At 42.0% G+C, this 24,857-nt stretch overlaps 1 protein-coding gene across 2 annotated transcripts in view; it reads left to right on the top strand.

The window, feature by feature from the left end:
- The window catches only part of WNT3A (Wnt family member 3A), a 72,677-nt gene that overhangs the window by 21,174 nt on the left and 26,646 nt on the right, over positions 1–24,857 (top strand). For both annotated transcript variants that reach the window (XM_086408020.1, XM_086408021.1), the window contains exon 2: positions 2,453–2,694. In XM_086408020.1, the coding sequence (XP_086264146.1) occupies positions 2,453–2,694 (242 nt within the window). The remainder of the gene's footprint in view (positions 1–2,452; positions 2,695–24,857) is intronic.

Genomic DNA, 24,857 nt, shown 5'->3' with positions numbered 1-24,857 from the left:
CCCTGGAAAGAGCCAGATGGTTCTTCCTCTGAAATCAAGGGGTAATCAAACCTGTCCACCCTAAAGGAAATCAACCCTGAATATTCATTGGAAGGACTGATGCTGAAGCTGAAGCTCCAATACTTTGGCCACCTGATGCAAAGAGCTGACTCATTGGAAAAGACCCTGATGCTGAGAAAGATTGAGGGCAGGAGGAGAAGGGGATGACAGAGGATGAGATGGTTGGATGGCACCATTGACTCAATGGACATGAGTTTGAGCAAACTCCAGGAGATAGTGAAGGACAAGCAAGCCTGACATGCTTCAGTCCATGGGGTTGCAGAGAGTCTGACACAACTGAGTGACTGAACAACAATCACGAATAGTAACATGACTACATTTCAATCAGTTGCGACACATAAACATGTGTGTAACCAACAGCCCCATCAAACACAGAGCACTTCCTTCACCCCAGACCCTAGTAGTCCAGTAGAACTTTCCACAGGGACCAAAATGTTCTTATATCTAACCATCCAACATGGTAACCACAGGTCATGTCTAGCTAGTGTGACTAAGAAACCAAACTTTTCTCTCATTTTTTGTCATTTTGCTTAAATTAAATTGGCACATGTGGTGAGTGGGAACCATTTGGCAAAGCACAGCCTGAGATACATTTTCTCATGCCGCCTTTCGGTCAGGCCAGACCTCCCCTGAGAATGAGGAAACTATCCTGATTTCTGTATCTATCCACGGTGTTGCTGGGCCTTGGTCTCCATCAGAGGATTCGTGGTCACCCACACTGTATCAGGTCTCTCTTAAGCTCGCTGCCAGGGAGATCCCTGACCTTTGCAGCAGCAGACCACTCCTATTTCCATGTAGCATTCCTCTGCAAGAGTCAACACTGTTCATCCATGCTTCTGTGGATGCCTCCTTTGGTGGTTTCCAAGTTTTTCTCTGATGATCACAGCCCTGTGAATATTCTTGAGCACATCTTATTGTGTACATAAGCTTTTATATCTGCTGAGTAAATAGCCAAAAGCCTGCTGGAATGGTGGGCATGAGTTCAGTAGTGATTTTCACCTATATGATTTATTTACCCACTGCTGTGCCCCATCTGTGTGTGTGTGTGTGTGTGTGTGTGCTAAGTCGCTTCAGTCATGTCTGACTCTTGGTGACCCCATGGACTGTAGCCCACCAGGCTGCTCTGTCCATGGGATTCTCCAAGCAAGAATACTGGAGTGGGTTGCCATGCCCTCCTTCAGGGTGCCCCATCTCTAACTCCACTCTAACGGCAGAAAGCAGAGAGGAACTAAAGAGCCTCTTGATGAAGATGAAAGAGGAGAGTGAAAAAACTGGCTTGAAATTCAACATTCAAAAAACTAAGATCATGGCATCTGGTCCCATCACTTCATGGCATACAGAAGGGGGAAAGTGGAAGCAGTGACAGATTTTCCTTTCTTGGGCTCCAAAATTACTGCGGACAGGGACTGCAGCCATGAAATTGAAAGACACTTGCTCCTTGAAAGGAAAGCTATGACACCTAGACAGCATATTAAAGAACAAAGACGTCACCTTGTTGATAACAGTCCGTATAGTCAAAGCTATGGTTTTTCCAGCAGTCATGTACAGATGTGAGAGTTGGACCATAAAAAAAGCTGAGCACTGAAGAATTGATGCCTTCAAGTTGTGGTGCTGGAGAAGACTCTTGAGAGTCCCTTGGACCGCAAGGAGCTCAAAGCAGTCAATCCTAAAGGAAATCAACCATAAATATTCATTGGAAGGACTGATGCTGAAGCTCCAATACTTTGGCCACCTGACGCAAAGAGCTGACTCACTGGAAAAGACCCTGAGGCTGGGAAAAATTGAGGATAGGCGTAGAAGAGGATGGCAGATGATAAGATGGTTAGATAGCCTCATTGACTCAATGGACATGAACTTGAGCAACTCCAGGAGATAGTGAAGGACAGGGGAGCCCGGTATGCTGCAGTCCCTGAGCTGGACGTGACTTAGCTACTGAACAACAACATGCCCTATCTCACACTGCTCTAGAAGTGATTGTCCTCCTGCCACAGACCCAGCAGCACCTCCTCTGGGCAGCCCCTGTACTGACTCAGCATCATCTGTATCCTTGAGTTCTGTTCTCTGTGTTCCTGAACTGTTTCAGGGTGCTGCTATCTCCACACCATTGGAGCCAGGACCCCTGCGGTTGTGCAGAGAAGCAGGGAAGCCTCCACCACTTCCTTGATTTCTTTTCTGTCAATCCACGTGCACATCACGATGTTTCGTGCTAAGTGTCAGGTACAGGACAGGGACAGGCTTCCTGCATGGTAGAAACACATCTTGCCCAAGGGAAGGGCCTGTGTTCATCCTCCAAAGAAAGTTCACCCTAGGACAGGCCTGACTCCTGCTCCCGGTTCATGGGCCAGAAGGGCACTTCCCCTACTAACCAGGCCTCCTTGTCCTCCTCCCCCAGGTCCCTGGCTGTTGGGCCCCAGTACTCATCCCTGGGGACACAGCCCATCCTCTGCGCCAGCATCCCAGGCTTAGTACCCAAGCAGCTGCGTTTCTGCAGGAACTACGTGGAGATCATGCCCAGCGTGGCAGAGGGCATCAAAATCAGCATCCAGGAGTGCCAACACCAGTTCCGTGGCCGCCGTTGGAATTGCACCACCATCAACAACAGCCTGGCCATCTTTGGCCCTGTGCTGGACAAAGGTACAGGTGGTACCCATCATGGCTAGCCAGGCAGAGGCGGCAGCCCAGGGATGTGGGTGCAGCAGGGCTCAAACCAGCTTCCCCCTCAGTGGGAGTGGGCACAAGCCAGTTCATTTCCTTTCTGCCTCTGTTTCTCACCTGTGCTTAAGCATAGGAACAGCACTTCCAGTCAGGGGGCAGTGCTCGTTACTATAGGGATCGCCTGTGTGGGTCCTTTCCAATGCTCACCCACTCTGGAGGGTGCTCCTGGAGTTCGGGAAGGGTATAGGATCACACAGAGATTCCTCCTGCTTCCCCTTTCCCAAAAAACAGTTACACAGTTTCACAGGGACAGGATTAACCACTGCAGTTTTCCTGAAGAAGCCAGGACTTCAGGCAGGTCTTAGAGAGAAAATACAAAAACAAACAGAAAACACAAAAAAAGGGTGAGGGTTGGGGATCAGAGAGGCACACAGCAGAAGTTATCCAGGGTCCTGGAGCCCGGGAAGAAGAGGAAGATCTGGCAGGCTGGGTGTTGGTTAACTCTTGGGGAAGAGCAAATTTGTACAAGACATAGGAGTTTAAACAATAATAATCATGTGTTGTCGGTCCCAACATCTGCAGTGTGGGGAGATGCAGTAGGCAGGGCTGGTCTCTGGTAACAAGAGACAGAGAGACGAGCTGATCCTCATCTCTCTTACATGACTGGTGGCCCCTGCTGCTTCTGCACATGACCTGGGTTCGCTTAAATGCAGTGGCTGGGCCCTCCAGCAAGTGAGGAAAGAGGGAGGGAGAGAGAAAAAGAGAAAGAGGGAGAGAGAAAAAGAGAAAGAGGGAGAGAGGCTTCTTTCACTGAGCATAATGTTTTCAAGATGCATCCACCCGTAGTATGTTTTGGTACTGTATTCCTTTTTATGGCTGAATTATATTCCATTGTACAGATGGATCACATTTTATTTATCCAATCATCTGTTGATGGACAATTAGGTTGTTTCAAGCCTTTTATTCTCTGTTGTGAATAATGCTGATATTTCAAGTATCTGAATACCTGTTTTTCAATTCTTCTGGGTATATTCCTAGAAGTAGAATTGCATAGTAATTCTGTGTTTTGTGGAATTACCAAACTCTTTTTCCACAGCAACCTCACCATTTGCTCTCCCACCAGCAACACAAGAGGGTTCCAGTTTCTCCACATTATTGCCAATGTTTGTTATTCTTTATTTTTTTCTCCTTTAGCCCTCCCAGTAGATCTGAAGTGATGTCTCATTGTAATTTTTATTTGCACATCCCTTATAACTAATGATGTTGAGCATCTTTTCATGGGATTGTTGAGCATCTTTTCATGGGATTGTTGAACATCTGAGTGTCTTCTTTGGAGAAATGTCTATGCAAGTCCTTTGCCCAGTTTTTAATTGGGTTGTTTATGTTTCTATTGTTGAGTTGTTGGAGTTCTTTATTTATTTATTTATTTTAAATTTTATTTTATTTTTAAACTTTACATAATTGTATTAGTTTTGCAATATCTAACACTAGACACTTATCAGAAATATAATTTTCAAATATCTTCTCCCTTTATAGATTGTCTTTTCACTTTTATGACAGGGTCCTTTGATGTACAGAAGTTTTAAATTTTGATGACATTCAATTTACCTATTTAGATATCACATCAAAGTAAACATTGCCTAATCTACAGTTATGAAGTTTTACACTTATGTTTTCTCCTAAGAGTTTTATAGTTTTACTTCTTACATTTAGGTCTTTGATCTATTTTTAGTGAATTTTTGTATATAGTGAGAAGTTAAGTGTCAAGCCAGCTAAATTCTTTTGCATGTGGGAAACCAAGTATTTCAGCACCATCTGTTCAAAAGACTAGTCTCTCCCCTATTGAATAGTCTTGGCACCCTGGTTAAAAATCAGTTGTCCACGGATGTCTGGGTTTATTTCTGGACTTTCAGTTCTATTCCGTAGGTCTACCATTCTTCCAATACAACACTATTTTGATTTCTATAGTTTTATAGTATGCTTTAGAGTTGGGAAGTATAAGTTCTCCAACTTTATTTTTATTTTACAATTGCTTTGGCTTTGCTTGTTTTGGCTTTTGGAGAATCCCTTACAATTCCATATGAATTTTAGGGTTATTTTTTCATTTCTGCAAAAGAAGGTTTTTTGAATTTTAATGGAGATTGCATTGAATCTGTATATTAGTTTGAGAAGTATTGCCATCTTAACACTATTGTCTTCTAGTCCATGAACATGGGATTTTTCCATTTGTTTAGGTCTTCCTTAATTTTTCAGCCGTGTTTTATAGTTTTCAATGAATGAGCCTCATGCATCTTTGGTTAAGGCATTCCTAAGTATTTTACTCTTTTGATGCTACTATAAATGAAATCATTTCATTCCTTTTCAAATTGTTCACTATGTGTAGAAGTACAATTGATTTTTGTGTTTTGATCCTGTCTCCTGCAAATTTGATTACTTTTTTCATTAGCTGTGAGAGTTTGTGTAGATTCTTTAGAGTTTTCTATATATGAGATGAAGTCATCTGTGAATAGAAATGTTTTTGCTTTTTGCTTTCCAATTTGGATGCCTTTTCTTTCTTTTTCTTGCCTAATTGCTCTGGCTAGCACTTCCAATACTATGTTGAGTATGAGCAATGAGAGTGGGTACCCTTGTCTTCTTCCTGATCTTAGAGGGAGAGCTTTTAGTCTTTCACCATTGAGTACATGATGCTAGTCGTGAGTTTTTCATAACTTCCCTGTATTGGGTTAAGGAGATTGTCTTCTATTCCTAATCTGTTGAGTGTTTGTATCATGAAAAGGGTACTGCTGCTACTTCTGCTAAGTCACTTCAGTCGTGTCCGACTCTGTGTGACCTCATAGACGGCAGCCCACCAGGCTCCCCTGTCCCTGGGATTCTCCAGGCAAGAACACTGGAGTGGGTTGCCATTTCCTTCTCCAATGCATGAAAGTGAAAAGTGAAAGGGAAGTCGCTCAGTCGTATCCAACTCTTAGCGACCCCATGGACTGCAGCCCACCAGACTCCTCCAGCCATGGGATTCTCCAGGCAAGAGTACTGGAGTGGGGTGCCATCACCTTCTCTGAAAAAGGGTACTAGATTACATCAAATGCTCTTTCTGAATCAAGATGATCACGTGGTTTTGCCTTCATTCTGTTCACATGGCATTTCTTCTAAGAAATTCTTGCCCACAATAGTAGATATAATGGTCATCTGAATTAAATTCGACCATTCCGTCCATTTTAGTTCACTGATTCCTAACAAGTTGATGTTCACTCTTGCCATCTCCTGTTTGACCACTTCCAATTTACCTTGATTCATGGACCTAACATTCCAGGTTCCTATGCAATATTGTTCTTTACAGCATCGGACTTTACGGACACATCCACACCTGGGTGTCATTTTTGCTTTTGCTCAGCCTCTTCATTCCTCCTGGAGATATTTCTCCACTCTCCTCCAGTAGCACACTGGACTCCTACAGACCTGGGGGGTGGGGTCTCATCCTTCAGTGTCATATCTTTTTTGCCTTTTCATACTGTCCAAGGGGTTTTCAAGGCAAGAATGCTGAAGTGGTTTGCCATTCCCTTCTCCAGTGGACCACATTTTATCAGATCTCTGTACCATGACCTATCTGTCTTGGGTGGCCCAACATGGCCTGATTCATTGTTTCATTGAGTTACCCAAGGAGGCTGTGGTCCATGTGATCATTTTGGTTAGTTTTCCGTGATTGTGGTTTTCATTCTGTCTGCCCCTCTGATGAGGGCAAAAGGCTTGTGCAAGCTTCCTGATGGGAGGGACTTGTGGGGAAAACTGGATCTTGCTCTGGTGGGTAAGGTGATGCTCAGTAAATCTTCAATGCAATTTTCTGCTGATCTGAGGCTGTGCTCCTTCTCTGTGGTTTGGCCTGAGACAGCCCAGTCCTAGAGTCTGCAGTCTCTATGGTTGGCTATAGGCTCGATGGCAGGCTCTAGGCTCTATGGTAGGGGTAATGGCGACCTCTTCCAAGAGGACTTATGCCAGCATGCTGCACCTCCCAGGACTACTGCTGCCAATGCCCCGATCCTGAGGCCAGCCGCTGTCGACCCACGCCTCTGCTGGAGACTCCCAGACTCTCACAGGCAAGTCTGGCTGAGTCTCTCGTGGGGTCACTGTTCATTTCTCTTGAGTCCTGGTACACACAAGGTTTTGTCTCTGCCCTCCAAGAGTTTGTTTTCCCTGTTCTGTGGAAGTTCTGTAATCAAATCCCATTGACCTGCAAATTCCCTGGGAATATTCAGTCTCTTTGCTGAATCCCCAGGTTGGGGAAGTCTGTTGTAGGGCCTGGAGCTTTCATAACAGTGCAAGAACTTCTTTGGTATAATTGTTCTCCAGTTTATAGATCGCCCACCCATTGGCTCTTTGGTAAGGTTGATGGCAACCTCCTCCAAGAGGATTTATGCCACATGCCATGCCTCCCAGGACTGCTGCTGCCAGTGCCCCTGTCCCCGAGACTGGCCACTGCTGACCCATGCTTCCACAGGGGACCCTCAGACACTAACAGGCAGGTCTGGCTTAGTCTCCTGTGCGATCACTGCTTCTTTCCCTGGGTCCTGGTGCACACAAGGTTTTGTCTGGGACCTCCAAGAGTCTTTGGCGGGTATGAGGTTTGATTTTAAACATGATTGCACCCTCTCTACTGTCTTATTGTGGCTTCTCCTTTGTCCTTGGACATGGGGTATCTTTTTTTGGTGGGTTCCAACATCCTCCTGTTGATGGTTGTTCAGCAACCAGTTGCAATTTTGGTGTTCTCTCTGGAAACTGAGTGCACATCCTTCAATTTTTCTTATATATATATATATGCAAGATTATATATATATACATTAATATACAGTATTTGTTTGTCTCTTTGACCTACTTCACTCTGTATAACAGGCTCTAGGTTCATCATCTCAATTCAGCTGACTCAAATTCATTCCTTTTTATGGCTGAGTAATAGGCCATTGTATAATATGACCACATCTTCTTATTCATTCACCTGTTGATGGCCATCTAGGTTGCTTCCATGGCCTGGCTATTGTAAATAGTGCTACAATGAACATTGGGGTACATGTGTCTTTTTCAGTTATGGTTTTCTCAGGGTATATAACCAGTAGTGGGATTGCTGGGTCATATGGTAGTTCTATGTTTAATTTTTTAAGGAAACTCCATACTGTTCTCCATAGTGGCTATACCAATTCTTTTTTCTCCACACTCTCTCCAGCATTTATTACTTATGGACTTTTTGATGATGACAATTCTGACTGGTGTCGGTTGATACCTCTTTGTAGTTTTGATTTAGTATTTCTCTAAAAATTAGTGATATTCAGCATCTTTTCATGTGTCTTTTGGCCATCTATATGTCTTCTTTGGAGAGATGTCTATTTAGGTCTTCCACTCATTTTTTGATTGGATTTTTTTCTTTTATGTTGAGCTCCATGAGCTGTTTGTATATTTTGGAGATGTTATTTGTATATATTAATTATATATATAATTTGTATATTTGTATATGTTAATTATTATTAATATTATATAAAATTATTAATTATATAAATTAATATATTATTTTGTATATATTGTATATATTAATATACATATTAGCTATGCATATAGCTAATATTTGTATATATTAATTTATTTGTATATATTAATTTCCCTTTCTGCTCTATTTGTATATATTAATCCTTTGTCTGTTGCTTAATTTGCAAATATTTTTACCCATTCTACTGGAGTTTCCCTGGTGGCTCAGATGATAAAGAATGTGCCTGCAATGCAGGAGGGTTTCCCTGATAGCTCAGGTGGTGAAGAATCTACCTGCAATCCTAGAGACCCCAGTTTGATTCCTGGGTCAGGAAGATCCACTAGAGAAGGGATAGGCTACCCACTCCAGTATTCTTGGGCTTCCCTTGTAGCTCAGCTGGTGAAAAATCCACCTGCAATGCAGGAGACCTGGGTTCAATCGCTGGGTTGGGAAGATCCTCTGGAGAAGGGAAAGACTACCCACTCCAGTATTCTGGCATAGAGAATTCCATGGACTGTATAGTCCAGGGGGTTGCAAAGAGTCAGACATGACTGCAATGTAGGAGTCAGGTTTGACCCCTGGGTTTGGAAGGTCCCCTGTAGAAGAAAATGGCAACCCACTCCAGCATACTTGCCTGGAAAATCCCATGGATAGAGGAGCCTGGTGGGCTACAGTCCATGGGGTCACAAAGAGTTGAACGCGACTCAGCGACTAACACTTTTTTTCCTTTACCCATTCTGAGGGTTGTCTTTTCATTTTGTTCATGGTTTCCTTTCCTGTGAAAAAACTTTTAAGTTTAATTAGGTCCCATTTGTTTATTTTTCTTTTTACATTTTCATTATTCTAGAAGGTGCAAGAACTTGTTTGCAAAAAAAGATCTTGCTGTGATTTATGTCAAAGATTGTTTTTTCTATGTTTTCCTCTAAGAGTTTTATAGTGTCTGGACTTACATTTAGGTCTTTAATCCGTTTTAAGTTTCCTTTTGTGTATGATGTTGCTGCTGCTGCTGCTGCTAAGTTGCTTCAGTCGTGTGACCCCATAGATGGCAGCCCACCAGGCTCCCCTGTCCCTGGGATTCTCCAGACAAGAACACTGGAGTGGGTTGCCATTTCCTTCTCCAATGCATGAAAGTGAAAAGTGAAAGTGAAGTCGCTCAGTTGTGTCCGACTCTTAGCAACCCCATGGACTGCAGCCTACCACGCTGCTCCATCCATGGGATTTTCCAGGCAAGAGTATTGGAGTGGGGTGCCATTGCCTTCTCCAGTATGATGTTAGGGAGTATTCTAATTTCATTATTTTACATGTGGCTGTCTAGATTTCCCAGCACCATTTATTGAAGAGGCTATCTTTTCTCCACTGTATATTTTTGCCTCCTTTGTCATAGATTAGGTGACCATAGGTGCATGGGTTAACTTATGGGCTTTCTATCCTGTACCATGGATCTATTTCTCTGTTTTTGTACCAGTACCATACTGTCTTGATTACTGTAGCTTTGCAGTATAGTTTGAAGTTTGGAAGCCTGAATCCTCTAGCTCCATTTTTCTTTCTCAAGATTACTTTGGCTCTTTGGGGTGTCTTCATACAGACTGTAAAAATTTTTGTTCTAATTCTATGAAGAATGCCATTGGTAATTTGATAGGAATTCCATGGAATCTGTAGTTTGCTTTAGGCAATATACTCATTTTCATTATATTGATTCTTTCAATCCAAGAACATCATATTTCTCTCCATCTGTTTGTGTCCTCCTTGATTTTCATCAGTGTTTTATAGTTTTTGGAATACAGGTCTTTTGCCTTATTAGGTTGGTTTTGTTATTAGTGTGTAGGAATGCAGGAGATTTCTATGCATTAATTTTGTATCCTACAACTTTACCAAATTCACTGACTATGTCCAGTAGTTTTCTGGTGGCATCTTAGGATTTTCTACATATATAGTATCATGTCATCTGAAAACAATGACAGTTTTACTTCTTCTTTTCCAACTTGGATTCCTTTTATTTCTTTTTCTTCTCTAATATCCATGGCAAGGACTTCCAAAACAATGTTGATGAGAATGGACATTCTTGTCTTGTTCCTGATATTAGGGGAAACGCTTTCAGTTTTTCACCATTGAAAATGATGTTTGTTATATATTGCCTTTTTATGTTGAGTTTCCCTCTATGCTCATTTCCTGGAGAGTATCATAGATGGTTGCTGAATTTTGTGAAAAGCTTTCTCTGCATCTATTGAGATGATCATATGGTTTTTATTCTTTAATTTGTTAATATGGTCTATCACTGCATAGACTATCACACTGATTGACTTGTGTACATTGAAAGATTTGTGTATATTTCTGGGATAAATCCCACTTGATCATGGTGTATAATCCTTTTAATGTATTATTGGATTCTGTTGGCTAGTATGTTTTTAAGCATTTCCCAATGATTTTAAATCAATTTATTTGTAAAAACAGAAAAAGGAAAGAAAGAAATAAAACCATTCACAGTAGTACAGTCGATACAGTTGCTAAGGCATTAATAACTTATAAAAGACATAGTAGCTAGATACGTGGAAAAGGAAATGGCAACCCACTCCAGTGTTTTTGCCTGGAGAATCCCAGGGATGGCACAGCCTGGTGGGCTGCCGTCTATGGGGTCGCACAGAGTCAGACACGACTGAAGCGACTTAGCAGCAGCAGCAGCAGCTAGATAAGTGTGTGTGTTCACTTGCTAAGTCATGTCCAACTCTGCAACCACATAGACCACAGCAGCCAGACTTCCTTGTCCTTCACCATCTCCCGGAGTTTACTCAGATTCACGTTCATTGAGTCAGTGATGCTATCTAACCATTTTGTCGTCCTCCATCCTCTTCTCCTTTTGCCTACAATCTTTCCCAGCATCAGGGTCTTTTCCAATAGGACAGTACTTCACATAGGTGGCCAAAGTATTGGAACTTCAGCTTCAGCATCAGTCCTTCCAATGACTATTCAGAGTTGATTTCTTGTGGAATTGACTGGTTTGATCTCCTTGCAGTCCAAGGGACTCTCAAGAGTCTTCTCCAGCACCAAAATTTGAAAGCATCAATTCTTCAGTGCTCAGCCTTCTTTTTGAAGAAAGAAATGGCAACTCACTCCAGTGTTCTTATCTGGAGAATCCCATGAAAAGAAGAGCCTGGCTGGCTACAGATTATGGGGTTGCAAAGAGTCAGCCATGACTCAGCAGTTAGAAAACAACAACAGCCTTCTTTATGGTCCGACTCTCACGTCCATACGTGACTACTGGAAAAAGCAGAGCTTTTACTATATGGACCTTTGTCGGCAAAATGATGTCTCTGCTTTTTAATACTCTGTCTAGGTTTGTCACAGCTTTCCCTCCCAGGAGCAAGCATCTTTTATTATCACAGCTACAGTCACCATCCACAGTGATTTTGGAGCCCAATAAAATATAATATGTCACTGCTTCCACTTTTTCCTCTTCTATATGCCATGAAGTGATGGGACCGGATGCCATGATCTTAGTTTTTTGAATGTTGAATTGTAATCTAGGCTTTTCACTCTCCTATTTCACTTTCTTCAAGATGCCCTTTAGTTCCTCTTCACTTTCTGCCATTACAGTGGTATTATCTGCATATCTGAGGTTGCTGATATTTCTCCTGGTAATCTTGATTCCAGCTTGAGTTATCCAGGCTGGCATTTCCCATGATGTACTCTACATATACATTAAATAAGCAAGATGACAATATACAGCCTTGGTGTACTCCTTTACCATTTTGAACCAGTCTGTTCTATATCTGTTTCTAACTGTTGCTTTTTGACCTGCATACAGGTTTCTTAGGAGATAAGTAAGGTGGTCTGGTATTCCCATCTCTTCAAGAATTTTCCACAGTTTATTGTGAACCACACAATCAAAGATTTTAATGTACTTAATAAAGCATAAGTAGATGCTTTTCTGAAATTCCCTTGCTTTCTCTATGATCCAAGAAATATTGGCAATATAATCTCTGGTTCCTTTGCCTTTTCTAAATCCAGCTTATACATCTGGAAGTTCTCAGTTCACGTACTGCTGAAGCCTAGCTTGAAGAATTTTGAACATAACCTTTCTAGCATGTGATATGAGCACAGTTGTAAGGTAGTTTGAACATTCTTTGGCTCTACACATGGACATCACCAGATAGTCAATACCAAAATTAGATTGATTATATCCATTACAGACGAAGATGGAGAAGCTCTATACAGTCCATAAACACAAGACCTGGAGCTCACTGCAGCTCAGATCATCAGCCCCTTATTGCCAAACGCAGGCTTGAACTGAAGAAAATAGGAGAAACCATTCAGGTTTGACCTAAATCAAATCCCTTATGATTATACCATCAGTTCAGATCAGTTCAGTCACTCAGTCAAGTCCAACTCTGTGACCCCATGAATCGCAGCACGCCAGGCCTCCCTGTCCATCACTAACTCGCGGAATTCACCCAAACTCATGTGCATCGAGTTGGTGATGCCATCCAGCCATCTCATCCTCTGTTGTCCACTTCTCCTCCTGCCCCCAATCCCTCCCAGCATCAGGGTCTTTTCCAATGAGTCAACTCTTCACATGAGGTGGCCAAAGTACTGGAGTTTCAGCTTCAGCATCAGTCCTTCCAATGAACACCCAGGACTGGTCTCCTTTAGGTTGGACTGGTTGGATCTCCTTGCAGTCCAAGGGACTCTCAAGAGTCTTCTCCAACACCACAGTTCAAAAGCATCAATTCTTCGGTGCTCAGCTTTCCTCACAGTCCAACTCTCACATCCATACATGATCACTGGAAAAACCATAGCCTTAACTAGACAGACCTTTGTTGGCAAAGTAATATCTCTGCTTTTTAATATGCTATCTAGGTAGGTCATACTTTCCTTCCAAGGAGTAAGCGTCTTTTAATTTCATGGCTGCAGTCACCATCTGCAGTGATTTTGGAGCCCAAAAAAATAAAGTCTGACACTGCTTCCACTGTTTCTCCATCTATTTCCCATGAAGTGATGAGACCAGGTGCCATGATCTTAGTTTTCTGAATGTTGAGTTTTAAGCCAATCTTTTCACTCTCCTCTTTCACTTTCATCAAGAGGCTTTTGAGTTCCTCTTCACTTTCTGCCATAAGGTTGGTGTCATCTGCATATCTGAGGTTATTGATATTTCTCCTGGAAATCTTGATCCCAGCTTGTGCTTCATCCAGCCCAGAATTTCTCATGATGTACTCTACATATAAGTTAAATAAGCAGGGTGACAATATACAGCCTTGATGTACTCCTTTTCCTATTTGGAACCAGTCTGTTGTTCCATGGCCAGTTCTAACTGTTGCTTCCTGACCTGCATATAGGTTTCTCAAGAGGCAGGTCAGGTGGTCTGGTATTCCCATCTCTTTCAGAATTTTCCACAGTTTATTGTGATCCACACAGTCAAAGGCTTTGGCATAGTCAATAAAGCAGAAATAGATGTTTTTCTGGAACTCTCTTGCTTTTTCCATGATCCAGCGGATGTTGGCAATTTGATCTCTGGTTCCTCTGCCTTTTCTAAAACCAGCTTCAACATCAGGAAGTTCACGGTTCACGTATTGCTGAAGCCTGGCTTGGAGAATTTTGAGCATTACTTTACTAGTGTGTGAGATGAGTGCAATTGTGCGGTAGTTTGAGCATTCTTTGGCATTGCCTTTCTTTGGGATTGGATTGAAAACTGACCTTTTCCAGTCCTGTGGCCACTACTGAGTTTTCCAAATTTGCTGGCATATTGAGTGCAGCACTTTCATGGCATCATCTTTCAGGATTTGAAACAGCTCAACTGGAACTCCATCACCTCCACTAGCTTGTTCGTAGTGATGCTTTCTAAGGCCGACTTGACTTCACATTCCAGGATGTCTGGCTCTAGGTCAGTGATCACACCATTGGGATTATCTGGGTCGTGAAGATCTTTTTTGTACAGTTCTTCTGTGTATTCTTGCCACCTCTTCTTAATATCTTCTGCTTCTGTTAGGTCCATACCATTTGTGTCCTTTATCGAGCCCATCTTTGCATGAAATGTTCCCTTGGTATCTCTAATTTTCTTGAAGAGATCCCTAGTCTTCCCCATTCTGTTGTTTTCCTCTATTTCCTTGTATTGATCACCGAGGATCATACCATAGAGGCGACCAATAGATTCAAAGGCTTAGATCTGGTCAATAGAGTGCCTGAAGAATTATGGACAGAGATTCATAACATTGTACAGGAGGCAGGGACCAAAACCAACTGAAAGAAAAAAATGCAAGAAGGCAAAGTGGTTGTCTGAGGAGGCTGTACAAATAGCTGAGAAATGAAGAAAAGCCAAAGTCAAGGGAGAAAGGAAAAAATACCCAACTGAATGCAGAGTTCCAGAGAATAGCAAGGAGAGAAAAGAAGGCCTCCTTAAGTGAACAATGCAAAGAAAGAGGAAAATAATAGAATGGCAAAGACTAGAAATCTCTTTAAGAGAATTGGAGATATCAAGGTACAATTTCATGCAAAGATGGGCACGATAAAGGACAGAAACAGTAAAGACCTAATAGAAGCAGAAGAAGTTAAGAAGAGGTGGAAAGAGTTTTGTTGTTTTTGTTCAGTCACTCAGCCATGTCCAACTCTGCAACCCCTTGAACTGCAGCACGCCAGGCTTCCCTGTCCTTCGCTATCTCCTGGAGTAGGCTCAAAATCATGTCCATTGAGTCGGTGATACCATCCAACCATCTCATTCTCTGTTGTCCACTTCTCCTCCTACCTTCAATCTTTCCCAGCATCAGACTCTTTTCTAATGAATCAGCTTTTCCCATCAGGTGGCCAAAGTATTGGAGGTTCAGCTTTAGCATCAGTTCAAAAGCATCAGTTCTTTGGCGCTCAGCCTTCTTTATAGTCCAACCCTCACATCCATACATGACTACTGGAAAAACCATAGTTTGACTCTATAGACCTTTGCTGGCAAAGTGATGCCTGCTTTTTAATATGCTGTCTAGTTTGGTCATAGCTTTTCTTCCAAGAAGCAAGAATCTTTTAATTTCATGGCTGCAGTCACTGTCTGCAGTGATTTTGGAGCCCAAGAAAATAAAGTCTGTCACTGTTTCCATTGTTTCCCCATCTATTTGTCATGAAGTGATGGGACCAGATGCCATGATCTTTTTTGAATGTTGAATTTTAAGCCAGCTTTTTCACTCCCCTCTTTCACCTTCATCAAGAGGCTCTTTAGTTCTTCTTTGCTTTCTGCCATAAGGGTCATCTGCATATCTGAGATTGTTGATATTTCTCCCGGCAATCTTGATTCCAGCTTGTGGTTCATCCAGCCTGGCATTTTGCGTGATGTACTCTGCATACAAGTTAAATAAGCAGGGTGACAATATACAGCCTTGATGTACTCTTTTCCCAATTGGAACCAGTCCATTGCTCCATGACCAGGTCTAACTGTTGCTTCTTGACCTGCATATAGATTTCTCAAGGGGCAGTCAGGTGGTCTGGTATTCCCATCTCTTTCAGAATTTTCCACAGTTTGTTGTGATCCACACAGTCAAAGGCTTTAGTGTAGTCAGTGAAGCAGAAGTAGATGTTATTTTGGAATTCACTTGCTTTTTTTATGATCCAGCAGATGTTGGCAATTTGATTTCTGGTTTCTATGCCTTTTCTAAATCTAGCTTGAACATCTGGAAGCTCTCAGTTCACATACTGTTGAAGCCTAGTTTGGAGAATTTTGAGCATTACTTTGCTAGCATTTGAGATGGGTGCAGTTGTGCAGTAGTTTGAACTTTCTTTGGGATTGGAATGAAAACTGATCTTTTCCAGTCCTGTGGCCACTGCTGAGTTTCCCAAATTTGCTGACATATTTAGTACAGCACTTTCACAGCATCATCTTTTAGGATTTGAAACAGTTCAGCTGGAATTCCATCACCTCCACTATCTTTGTTTGTAGTGATGCTTCCTAAGGCTCACTTGATTTCACACTCCAGGATGTCTGGCTCTAGGTGAGTGATCACACCATCATAGTTATTTGGGTCATTAAGATCTCTTTTGTTCTTCTGTGAATTCTTGCCATCCCTTTTAATATCTTCTGCTTCTGTTAGGTCCATACCATTTCTGTCCTTTATTGTGCCCATCTTTGCATGAAATGTTCCCTTGTTATCCCTATCTTGAAGAGATCTCTAGTCTTTGCCATTCTATTGTTTTCCTCTATTTCTTTGCACTGTTCACTTTAGAAGACTTTCTCATCTCTCCTTGCTATTCTTTGGAACTCTGTTCAGATGAGTGTATCTTTCCTTTTCTCTTTGCCTTTTGCTTGTTTTCTCAGCTATTCATAAGGCCTCCTCAGACAACCATTTTGGCTTTTTGCATTTCTTTTTCTTGGGGATGGTTTTGATTACCACCTCCTATACAATGTCACAAACTTCCATCCATAGTTCTTCAGGTGTTCTGTCTATCAGATCTAATCCCTTGAATCTATTTGTCACTTCTACTGTATAATCATAAGGGATTTGATTATAGGTCATACCTGAATGGCCTAGTGGTTTTCCCTATTTTCTTCAATTTAAGTCTGAATTTTGCAATAAGGAGTTCATGATCTGAGCCACACTCACCTCCCAGTCTTGTTTTTGCTGACTGTATAGAGCTTCTCCATCTTCAGCTGCAAAGAATTATAATCAATCTGATTTTGGTATTGATCATCGGGTGTTTTCCATGTGTAGAGTCATATCTTGTATTGTTGGAAGAGGTGAGAATACACTGAAGAAATATACAAAAAAAGTTATTTTCTTACTGACTGGGATAACCACGATGGGGTGGTCACTCACCTAGAGCCAGACAACCTGGAGTGTGAAGTCAAGTGGGCCTTAGGAAGCATAACTACAAATAAAGATAGTGGAAGTGATGGAATTCCAGCTGAACTATTTCAAATCCTAAAAGATGATGCTGTGAAAGTGTTGCACTCAATATGCCAGCAAATTTGGAAAATTCAGCAGTGACCTCAGGACTGAAAAATATCAGTTTCCATTCCAATCCCAGAGAAGGGCAATGCCAAAGAATTTTCAAACCTCAGTACATTTACATAAAATGATTCTAATAATAATTAAACATGAAGCAATGAGCTTTTCTCAGTATTGATATGAAAGCAGGCAGTTTGGAATTTAAAAATAATTGTTGACTCAAATAGTTAATGTTTATCTGTTCCCTTAACTTCCATAGTTTCTCAGGGAAAGCCAATTTTAAAATGTATTTTCCTTTTCATTATAAATACTTCAAGGAGAAAAAAGTAAAAACAATTTAAAAATTTAGTTCCTATTACCTGGCATAGTGATTTTGTATTTCTATATATTTCAAAATGATCCTTACACTAAGTCCAGTTACCATCTGTCAGTATACAAAGATATTATGTAGCTTTTGACTGTATATATTCCCCACTCTGTGTATTTCTTACCTGTGACCCACTTACTTTGCAACTGGAAGTTTGTACATCTTGATCTCTTTCACCCATTCTTTCCTCAGTATTTTCTCTAACCAGTAGTAAGAAAGAATTCAATTTGACCTGAGCCAACCTTCATAATGTTGGCTAATATTTTGTTGAGGAATTTTTGCATCTATGTTCATCAGTGATATTGGTCTGTAATTTTCTTATTTTGTGAGATATCTTTGTCTGATTTTGGTATCAGGATGATGATGGTGGCCTCATAGAACAAATTTGAGAGTGTTCCTCCTTCTGCAATTTTTTGAAAGAGTTTGAGAAGGTACAGTGTTAGCTGTTCTCCAAATGTTTGACAGAATCTGCCTGTGAAGCCATCTGGTCATGGACTTTTATTTGTTAGAAGATTTTAAATTGCGGTTTCAATTTCATTACATGTGATTGGTCTGCTAATACTTTCTAAGGCTTCCTGGTTCAACCTTGGAAGGTTGTACCTTTCTAGAATTTGTCCGTTTCTTTCAGGTTGTCCAATTTATTGGCGTATAGTTGCTTTTAGTAGTCTCTTATGATCCTTTGTATTTCTATGATGTCAGTTGTGATTTCTGCTTTTTCATTATTAGTTTCATTGATTTGTGTCCTCTCCCTTTTTCTCTTGAGGAATGTGGCTAAAGATTTATCGATTTTGTTTATCTTCTCAAAGAACCAATTTTTGCTTTTATTTATCATTGCTATTGTTTTCTTCACTTCCATTTCATTTATTTCTAATCTGATCTTTATGATTTCTTTTTCCTCCTACTGGCTTCGGATTTTCTTTGTTCTTCTTCCTCTGGTTGCTTTTGGTGTAGGGTTATATTGTTTGTTTGTGATTTTTCTTGTTTCTTGAGGTATGGATGAATTGCTATGAACTTCCCTCCTAGAATTTGCTGTGTCCCATAGGTTTGGGCCATCACGTTTTTATTGTCATTTGTCTCTATGTCATTTTTTATTTTCTCTTTAATTTCTTCGGGGATCTCTTGGTTATTTAGCAGAGCACTCTTTAGACTCCATGTGTTTGTGGGTTTTTACAGTTTTGTTTTTTTTCCCCTGTAATTGATTTCTAATCTTACAGTGTTGTAGTCGGAAAAGATGCTTAATACAATTTCAATTTTCTTAAATGTACTGGGGCTTGATTTGTGACTCAAGATGTGGTCTATCCTGGAGAATATTCCACGTGCACTTGAGAAGAAAGTGTATTCTGCTGCTTTCAGGTGGAATGTCCTATAAATATCAATTAAATCTATCTATTGTGTCATTTATTTATTTTTTTAATTTAAATTTATGTATTTTAATTGGAGGCTAATTACTTTACAATACTGTATTGGTTTTGCAAGCTTGTGTTTCCTTATTTATTTTCTGCCTGGATGATCTGTCCTTTGGTGTAAATGGGATGTTCAAATCGCCTACTATTGTTGGGTTACCGTCAATTTCCCCTTGTATGTCTGTTAGCATTTATTTCTTATGCATTGAGGTGTTCCTATGTTGGGTGCATAGATATTTGTAATTGTTTTATCTTCTTCTTGTATTGATCCCTTAATCATTATGTAGTGTCCTTCCTTATCTCCTACAATAGGTTTTTAAATAATTTCATTTATTTCTTTCCGTTTGACTGTGCTGGGTTTTTGTTGCATGCAGGTCTTCCTCTAGTTGTGGTGAGCAGGGCTCATCTTCATTGCAGGGTGTGGGCTTCTCACTGCTGTGGCTTCTCTTGTTGCAGACCTCAGGCTCTAGGGCACGCAGGCTTCAGCAGTTGCGGTGTGTGGGCTCAGTTGTTGCGGTTCCGGGGCTCTAGAGCACAGGCTCAATAGTTGTGGTGCCTGGGCTTAGTTGCTCTGTGGCATGTGGCATCCTCCCAGACCAGAGATTAAACCCATATTGCTGGCACTGACAGCCGGACTCTACCACTGAGCCACCGAGGAAGCCTAGTAGTTTAAAGTCTATTTTGTCTGAGTATTGCTACTCCAGCTTTCTTTTGATTTCCATTTGTATGGAATATTTTTTCCAACCCTTCACTTTCATTCTGTATGTGTCCCTAGGTCTGAAGTGGGTCTCTTGTAGGCAGCACATACATGGGACTTGTTTTTTTATTCATTCAGCTGCTGCTGCTGCTGCTAAGTCACTTCAGTCGTGTCCGACTCTGTGTGACCCCATAGACAGCAGCCCACCAGGCTCCCCCGTCCCTGGGATTCTCCAGGCAAGAGCAGTGGAGTGGGGTGCCATTGCCTTCTCCAATTCATTCAGCTAGTCTGTGTCTTTTGGTTGGAGCATTTAATCCACTTACATTTGAAGTAATTATTGATATGTATGTTCCTATTACCATTTTCTTAATTGATTTGGGTTTGTTTTTGTGAGTCTTTTTCTTCTCTTGTGTTTCCTGCCTTGAGAAATTCCCTTGGCATTTGTTTCAAGGCTGGTTTGATGGTACTGAATTCTGTTAGTCTTTGCTTGTCTATAAAGCTTTTGATTTCTCCATCAAATTCAAATGAGAGTCTTTCTGGGTAGAGTAATCTTGGTTGTAGATTTTCCCCTTTCATCACTTTAAATATATCCTACCACTTCCTTCTGGCCTGCAGAGTTTCTGCTGAAAAATCAGCTGATAGCCTTATGGGGATTCACTTGTATGTTATTTTTTGCTTTTCACTTGCTTTTAATACTTTTTCTTTGTATTTAATTTTTATTAGTTTGATTAACGTGTGTCTTGGCATGTTTCTTACTGGGTTTATACTGTGTGGGATTCTCTGCACTTCCTGTACTTGGGTGGCTATTCCTTTCCCATAATAGGCAAGTTTTTTACTGTAATTCCTTCAAACATTTTCTCAGACCTCTTTCTCTTCTTCTGGGACCCCCTATAATTTGAATGTTTGTGAGTTTAATGCTGTTCCAGAGGTCTCTGATACTGTCCTCAATTCTGTTCATTCTTTTTAAGTTATTCTTTAGTTATTGGAGCTTCCCTGATGGCTCAGAGGGTAAAGCATCTGCTTGCAATGTGGGGGACCTGGGTTCGATCCCTGGGTTGGGATGATTCCCTGGAGAAGGAAATGGCAACCCCCTCCAGTACTCTTGCCTGGAAAATCCCATGGACAGAGAAGCCTGGTAGGCTACAGTCCATGGGGTCACAAAGAGTTGGACACGACTGAGCGACTTCACTTCTCCTTGGCATTCTCTCTTCCAGCTCACTTATTATTCATTCTCTCAGTTACTCAACTGTTGACTCCTTGTAGAATACTTTTAATTTCAGTTGTTGTGTTGTTCGTCACTGTTTGTTTATTCTTTAGTTCTTCTAGGTCATTATGAAATGGTTCTTGCATTTTCTCCATTCTATTTTCGAGATTTTGGAATATCTTTGCTATCATTTCTCTAAATTCTTTTTCAGAGAGAGTGCCTATTTCCTCTTCATTTATCTGATCTTGTAGATTTGTACCCTGGTCCTTCATCTGTAAGATATCTTTTTGTTTTCTCAATTTTTGTTTTAATTGATGGGTGGGACTGTTCCTGTTTCACTAGTCGTTTGGCCTGAGGTTTCCAGCAGTGGAGTTTGTAGGCAGTTTTGAGCAGAGCCAGGTCCTGGTGTTGAGATGTGGACCTTTAGGAGACCTCATTCCAATTAATAGTCCCCGAGGCCTAACAGTCTCTGTTAGTCCAGTGATTCTGACCCGTTGCTCCAACCACAGGAGCTCAGGCCTGATCTCCAGCCCATGAACTGAGATTCCACAAGCCACAGAGTATGGCAAAAAAAAAAAAAAAAAGAAGCAGAGCAATAACAAAGAATAAAAAATAAAATAAACTTAGAAAACTAACAGATGTTTTGGAAAAAAATAAGAATATATGTGAAACAACCCCTGGAAGGTAAAACAGAACTCCAGTAGCAAAGAACAGAAGAAGACGAAAAAGACAGAAGCCTCGGTTGGAGGGGCGGGGGTTAGGCAGAACAGGGCTTAGGTTGGGGTGGGGTCTAAGCTCAAGACCCACACCTCTGGAAAAGGCCCTGGGAGGAGGTCCAGGGTGGTGTCCAGGCTTAGCGCAGCCCAGAACACTGCGTAAGATCGGGCCCGGGACCTTAGGTGGCTTCCCAGGGGTTGAGTGGGTGGAGAACTCCAGGTGCTTCCCTCATCCTCCCACCCTGGAGGTTCCCTTCCTGTCCCTTTGATCCCCAGGAGTTAGGGTAAGCGTACTTCTCCGGGCATATGAAACCCTCCCCTCCCCAAGCTGCCCCTCAGGTGTCCTGGTCCTGTGAGGTCTTGCTTCTCTTGCCCCCTTGCTCCCCCCAAACTCCTACCCAGTTGCTTGGGGGTTCTTCCCTTCTACCTGGGGATTGGTCCCCCGCCAGCATCTATTAAATGTCCTAGCTGTGGGGAGACATGGACTCCTGGTCTTCCTTCCCTGTATCTTGGCTCCATCCTTCTGTCTCTGTCTTTTGATAGTTTGATTAAAATGTCTCAGTGTGGAGCTCTCTATGCTTATCCAACTTGAAGCTTGTTGAGCCTCTTGGGAGTATCTTGAATCTTCAAGTTTTTTAAAAAATCAAATTTGGAACTTTTGGCCATTATTTCCTTAAATATATTCTTTCTGCTCCTTTCTCTCTATTCTTCTGGGATTTTCATAATATGTCTGTTGCTACATTTGATGGTATCCCACAGATCTGATCGCTTTTCTTCTTCTTTCTCCCTTCTCTTCAGACTGTATAATTTGAGTTGAACTGTCTTCAGGTTCATTGGTTCTTTTTTTTAATTCTTTCTTTTTTTAAAATTATGAAAGTATGATGACACATTCACAGGAGACTTGGAAAATACAGACCAAAGTTGCATACAGTTCTGCTATGCATGACAATTATTTTTTAAGTAGATAAATTAAGATTCTTGGTTGGAGTTTCAATAACAAACTCTCAAAAATTAATAGAATGAATATACAGAAAAGTAGAAGGGTATAGTAGAACTGAAAAGCACCACAGGTTCACTGATTCTTTCTTCTGCCTGCTCAACTCTGCTGCTGAAAACTTCACGTGAACACTTTGTTTCAGTTATTGGACTTTTCAGCTCCACGAATTTTATTTGGATACTATTTATAATGTCTATCTCTTTATTGATTTTCTCTCTTTCTTGAGACATTTTTCTTCTGGTTTCCTCTATCTCTTTGAGACTATTTAGGACAATTAATTTTATTGTCTACAATGTTCAATATTTGTGCTTCCTCAGAGACAGTTCCTGTTAATTTAGTTTTCTTTTTCCTATGGATGGTCCATACTTTCTTGTTTCTTTGCATGCATAGTCATTTTTTTGTGAAACATGTACCTTTTGAATATTATCATATGGTAACTCAGGAAATTAGATTCTTTTTCCTTTTCAGGGTTAGTTGTTGTTGTTGCTATGGGTTGTTATTGTATGTTTGTTCAGTAACTTTTCTAAACTATGTTTAATTACTGTATTCTACATTATATATGGTTCTCTGAAGTCTCTGTTTCTTTAGCTTAGAGTCAGCAAATGATTTGGCAGAGATTTCCTTAATATCCTGGAATAGCAACAAGAAAAACCCTCCCACTCTGCCATTTTGCTGATACTACTTTGTATCATCTTTTGAGGCCTAGCCTCAAAGGCTGTGCAGTCCCACATTCTGTGGGTTGAGGTAGATACAAAGACCTCCCCACCCCCAGATTCTAGGGTAGCGACACATCCCACCCTTGATGGCACATCAAGGTCACATTAGAAACTGGGACATCCCCGGATGTGGCCACCTATGGAACATACCATCCACTCTAGGATGGGCCAACAGAGAGTTGATGGCTGAGATGGGTCCCCAGAGGCCATAGCTGAGCATGCCGTCAGTAGCTAGACTAGGCCATGGGGGACCTAAGAAGAGAGTGATGCCAAAGGAGGGCTGCTGGGACGGAGATAAGGTGGGTCACATCAGCAGAGATCTGCTGGGGGCTCCTGCTGCAGTCCCAAGGGGCACTGGTGATGGGATGGCCAAGGCCACGTGCCTCTGCCACACACCCGCTTTCCCATCTTTGTAAAGGGCAGCCCCATCCTTCTGTTACTTTGACTTCCTTGTGATTCCTCTCCATCACAGGTAAAATCAGAAATACCTTCAGATCCAATCCTGAATCCAGCCATCTCCCACCAAGCCCAGACACCGAGTGGCTCCTATACAACTGCTCGGTGCCATTTGCAATGTCCCTAAGGCCAAAAGAGCTGTGTCAAGCACACTCCTCACCACGTGGGCCTTCCAGGGTGCCCAGCTCTCTTGAACTCTCTGGCCCTGCCGCCTCTCTCCCTCCTCCTCTTCATCTTTCCTATGCCCCTCTCCATCCCACTGGCCTCTTGGCTGCTTCCCAAACACGGAGGACAGTTCTAGCTCCACCTTTGCTCTTGCAGGTCCTCTGCCGTTGCTCTTTTCTCTGCTTCTGTATGATTTCCCTGTCCATTTCCCTCTGTCTCCTTCTAAATGTCACCTTGTCTCCATATCACAGAGCCCCATGCTGGCCTCTCTCTCCATCACCTGGCATCACATCCTGCTTCTCACTGTCCTCAGTCACATCACATCCATCAGCCTCCCCATGAGTACTGTGAGGCCCAGCCCAGCTGCCCTCTCTGTCTTGCCAGCACATGGCCACTACATTTGGGAGGAACAAATGGCCTTGCTCAGCCCTGGTAGCTGGAATGCAGAGGAAGGAAGAACAAAAGATATCTGGGAGGAAGACATACCAGGCCCTGAGACTGCTGGCATGCATGTGCACAGAGGTCCTGAGAGTGCAACTGAGCATGGCACAGATGGCAGGTGGGGCTTGATGGTGTTTGTTCAAGGGGCCAGGGCTCCTCGACATCAGGCAGTCATGGTCACGCCCCTCCAGCTTGGCCCATGTTCTCTAGAGTCAGGAAGGGGCCTGGGAGAGTCACACCGTGTGACCTTGACCAGCAAGTCAGCTCACTTCCTGGAGCATTAGCGTTCCCATCTATAAAACTGGAGAATAATTGCCACTCAGCCAACTTCACAGAGCCACTGGCTGGGGTAATTACACAGCAGGTCCTGTGGGGATGGCCACTGCCATGAGTGGGAGAAGTTGGGGCCACTGGGTGATGTGACACATCGAGTGTGGGGGCATGTGTGCGTGAGTGTGTGCAAGTGTGTGTGTGCATGCATTTAAGTATGTGTGATTGTGTGTGAGGTTCATGTACATGTGGAGTCATGTGTGCATGTGTGTGCATATGCACAAGT

This window comes from Bos grunniens, chromosome 7 (genome assembly GCF_055505025.1).
Source record: "Bos grunniens cultivar Pamir isolate PY7600 chromosome 7, Bosgru_T2T1.0, whole genome shotgun sequence".
In the NCBI taxonomy this organism is placed as follows: Eukaryota; Metazoa; Chordata; class Mammalia; order Artiodactyla; family Bovidae; genus Bos; species Bos grunniens.
This window is presented reverse-complemented; position numbering and strand designations above follow the sequence as displayed.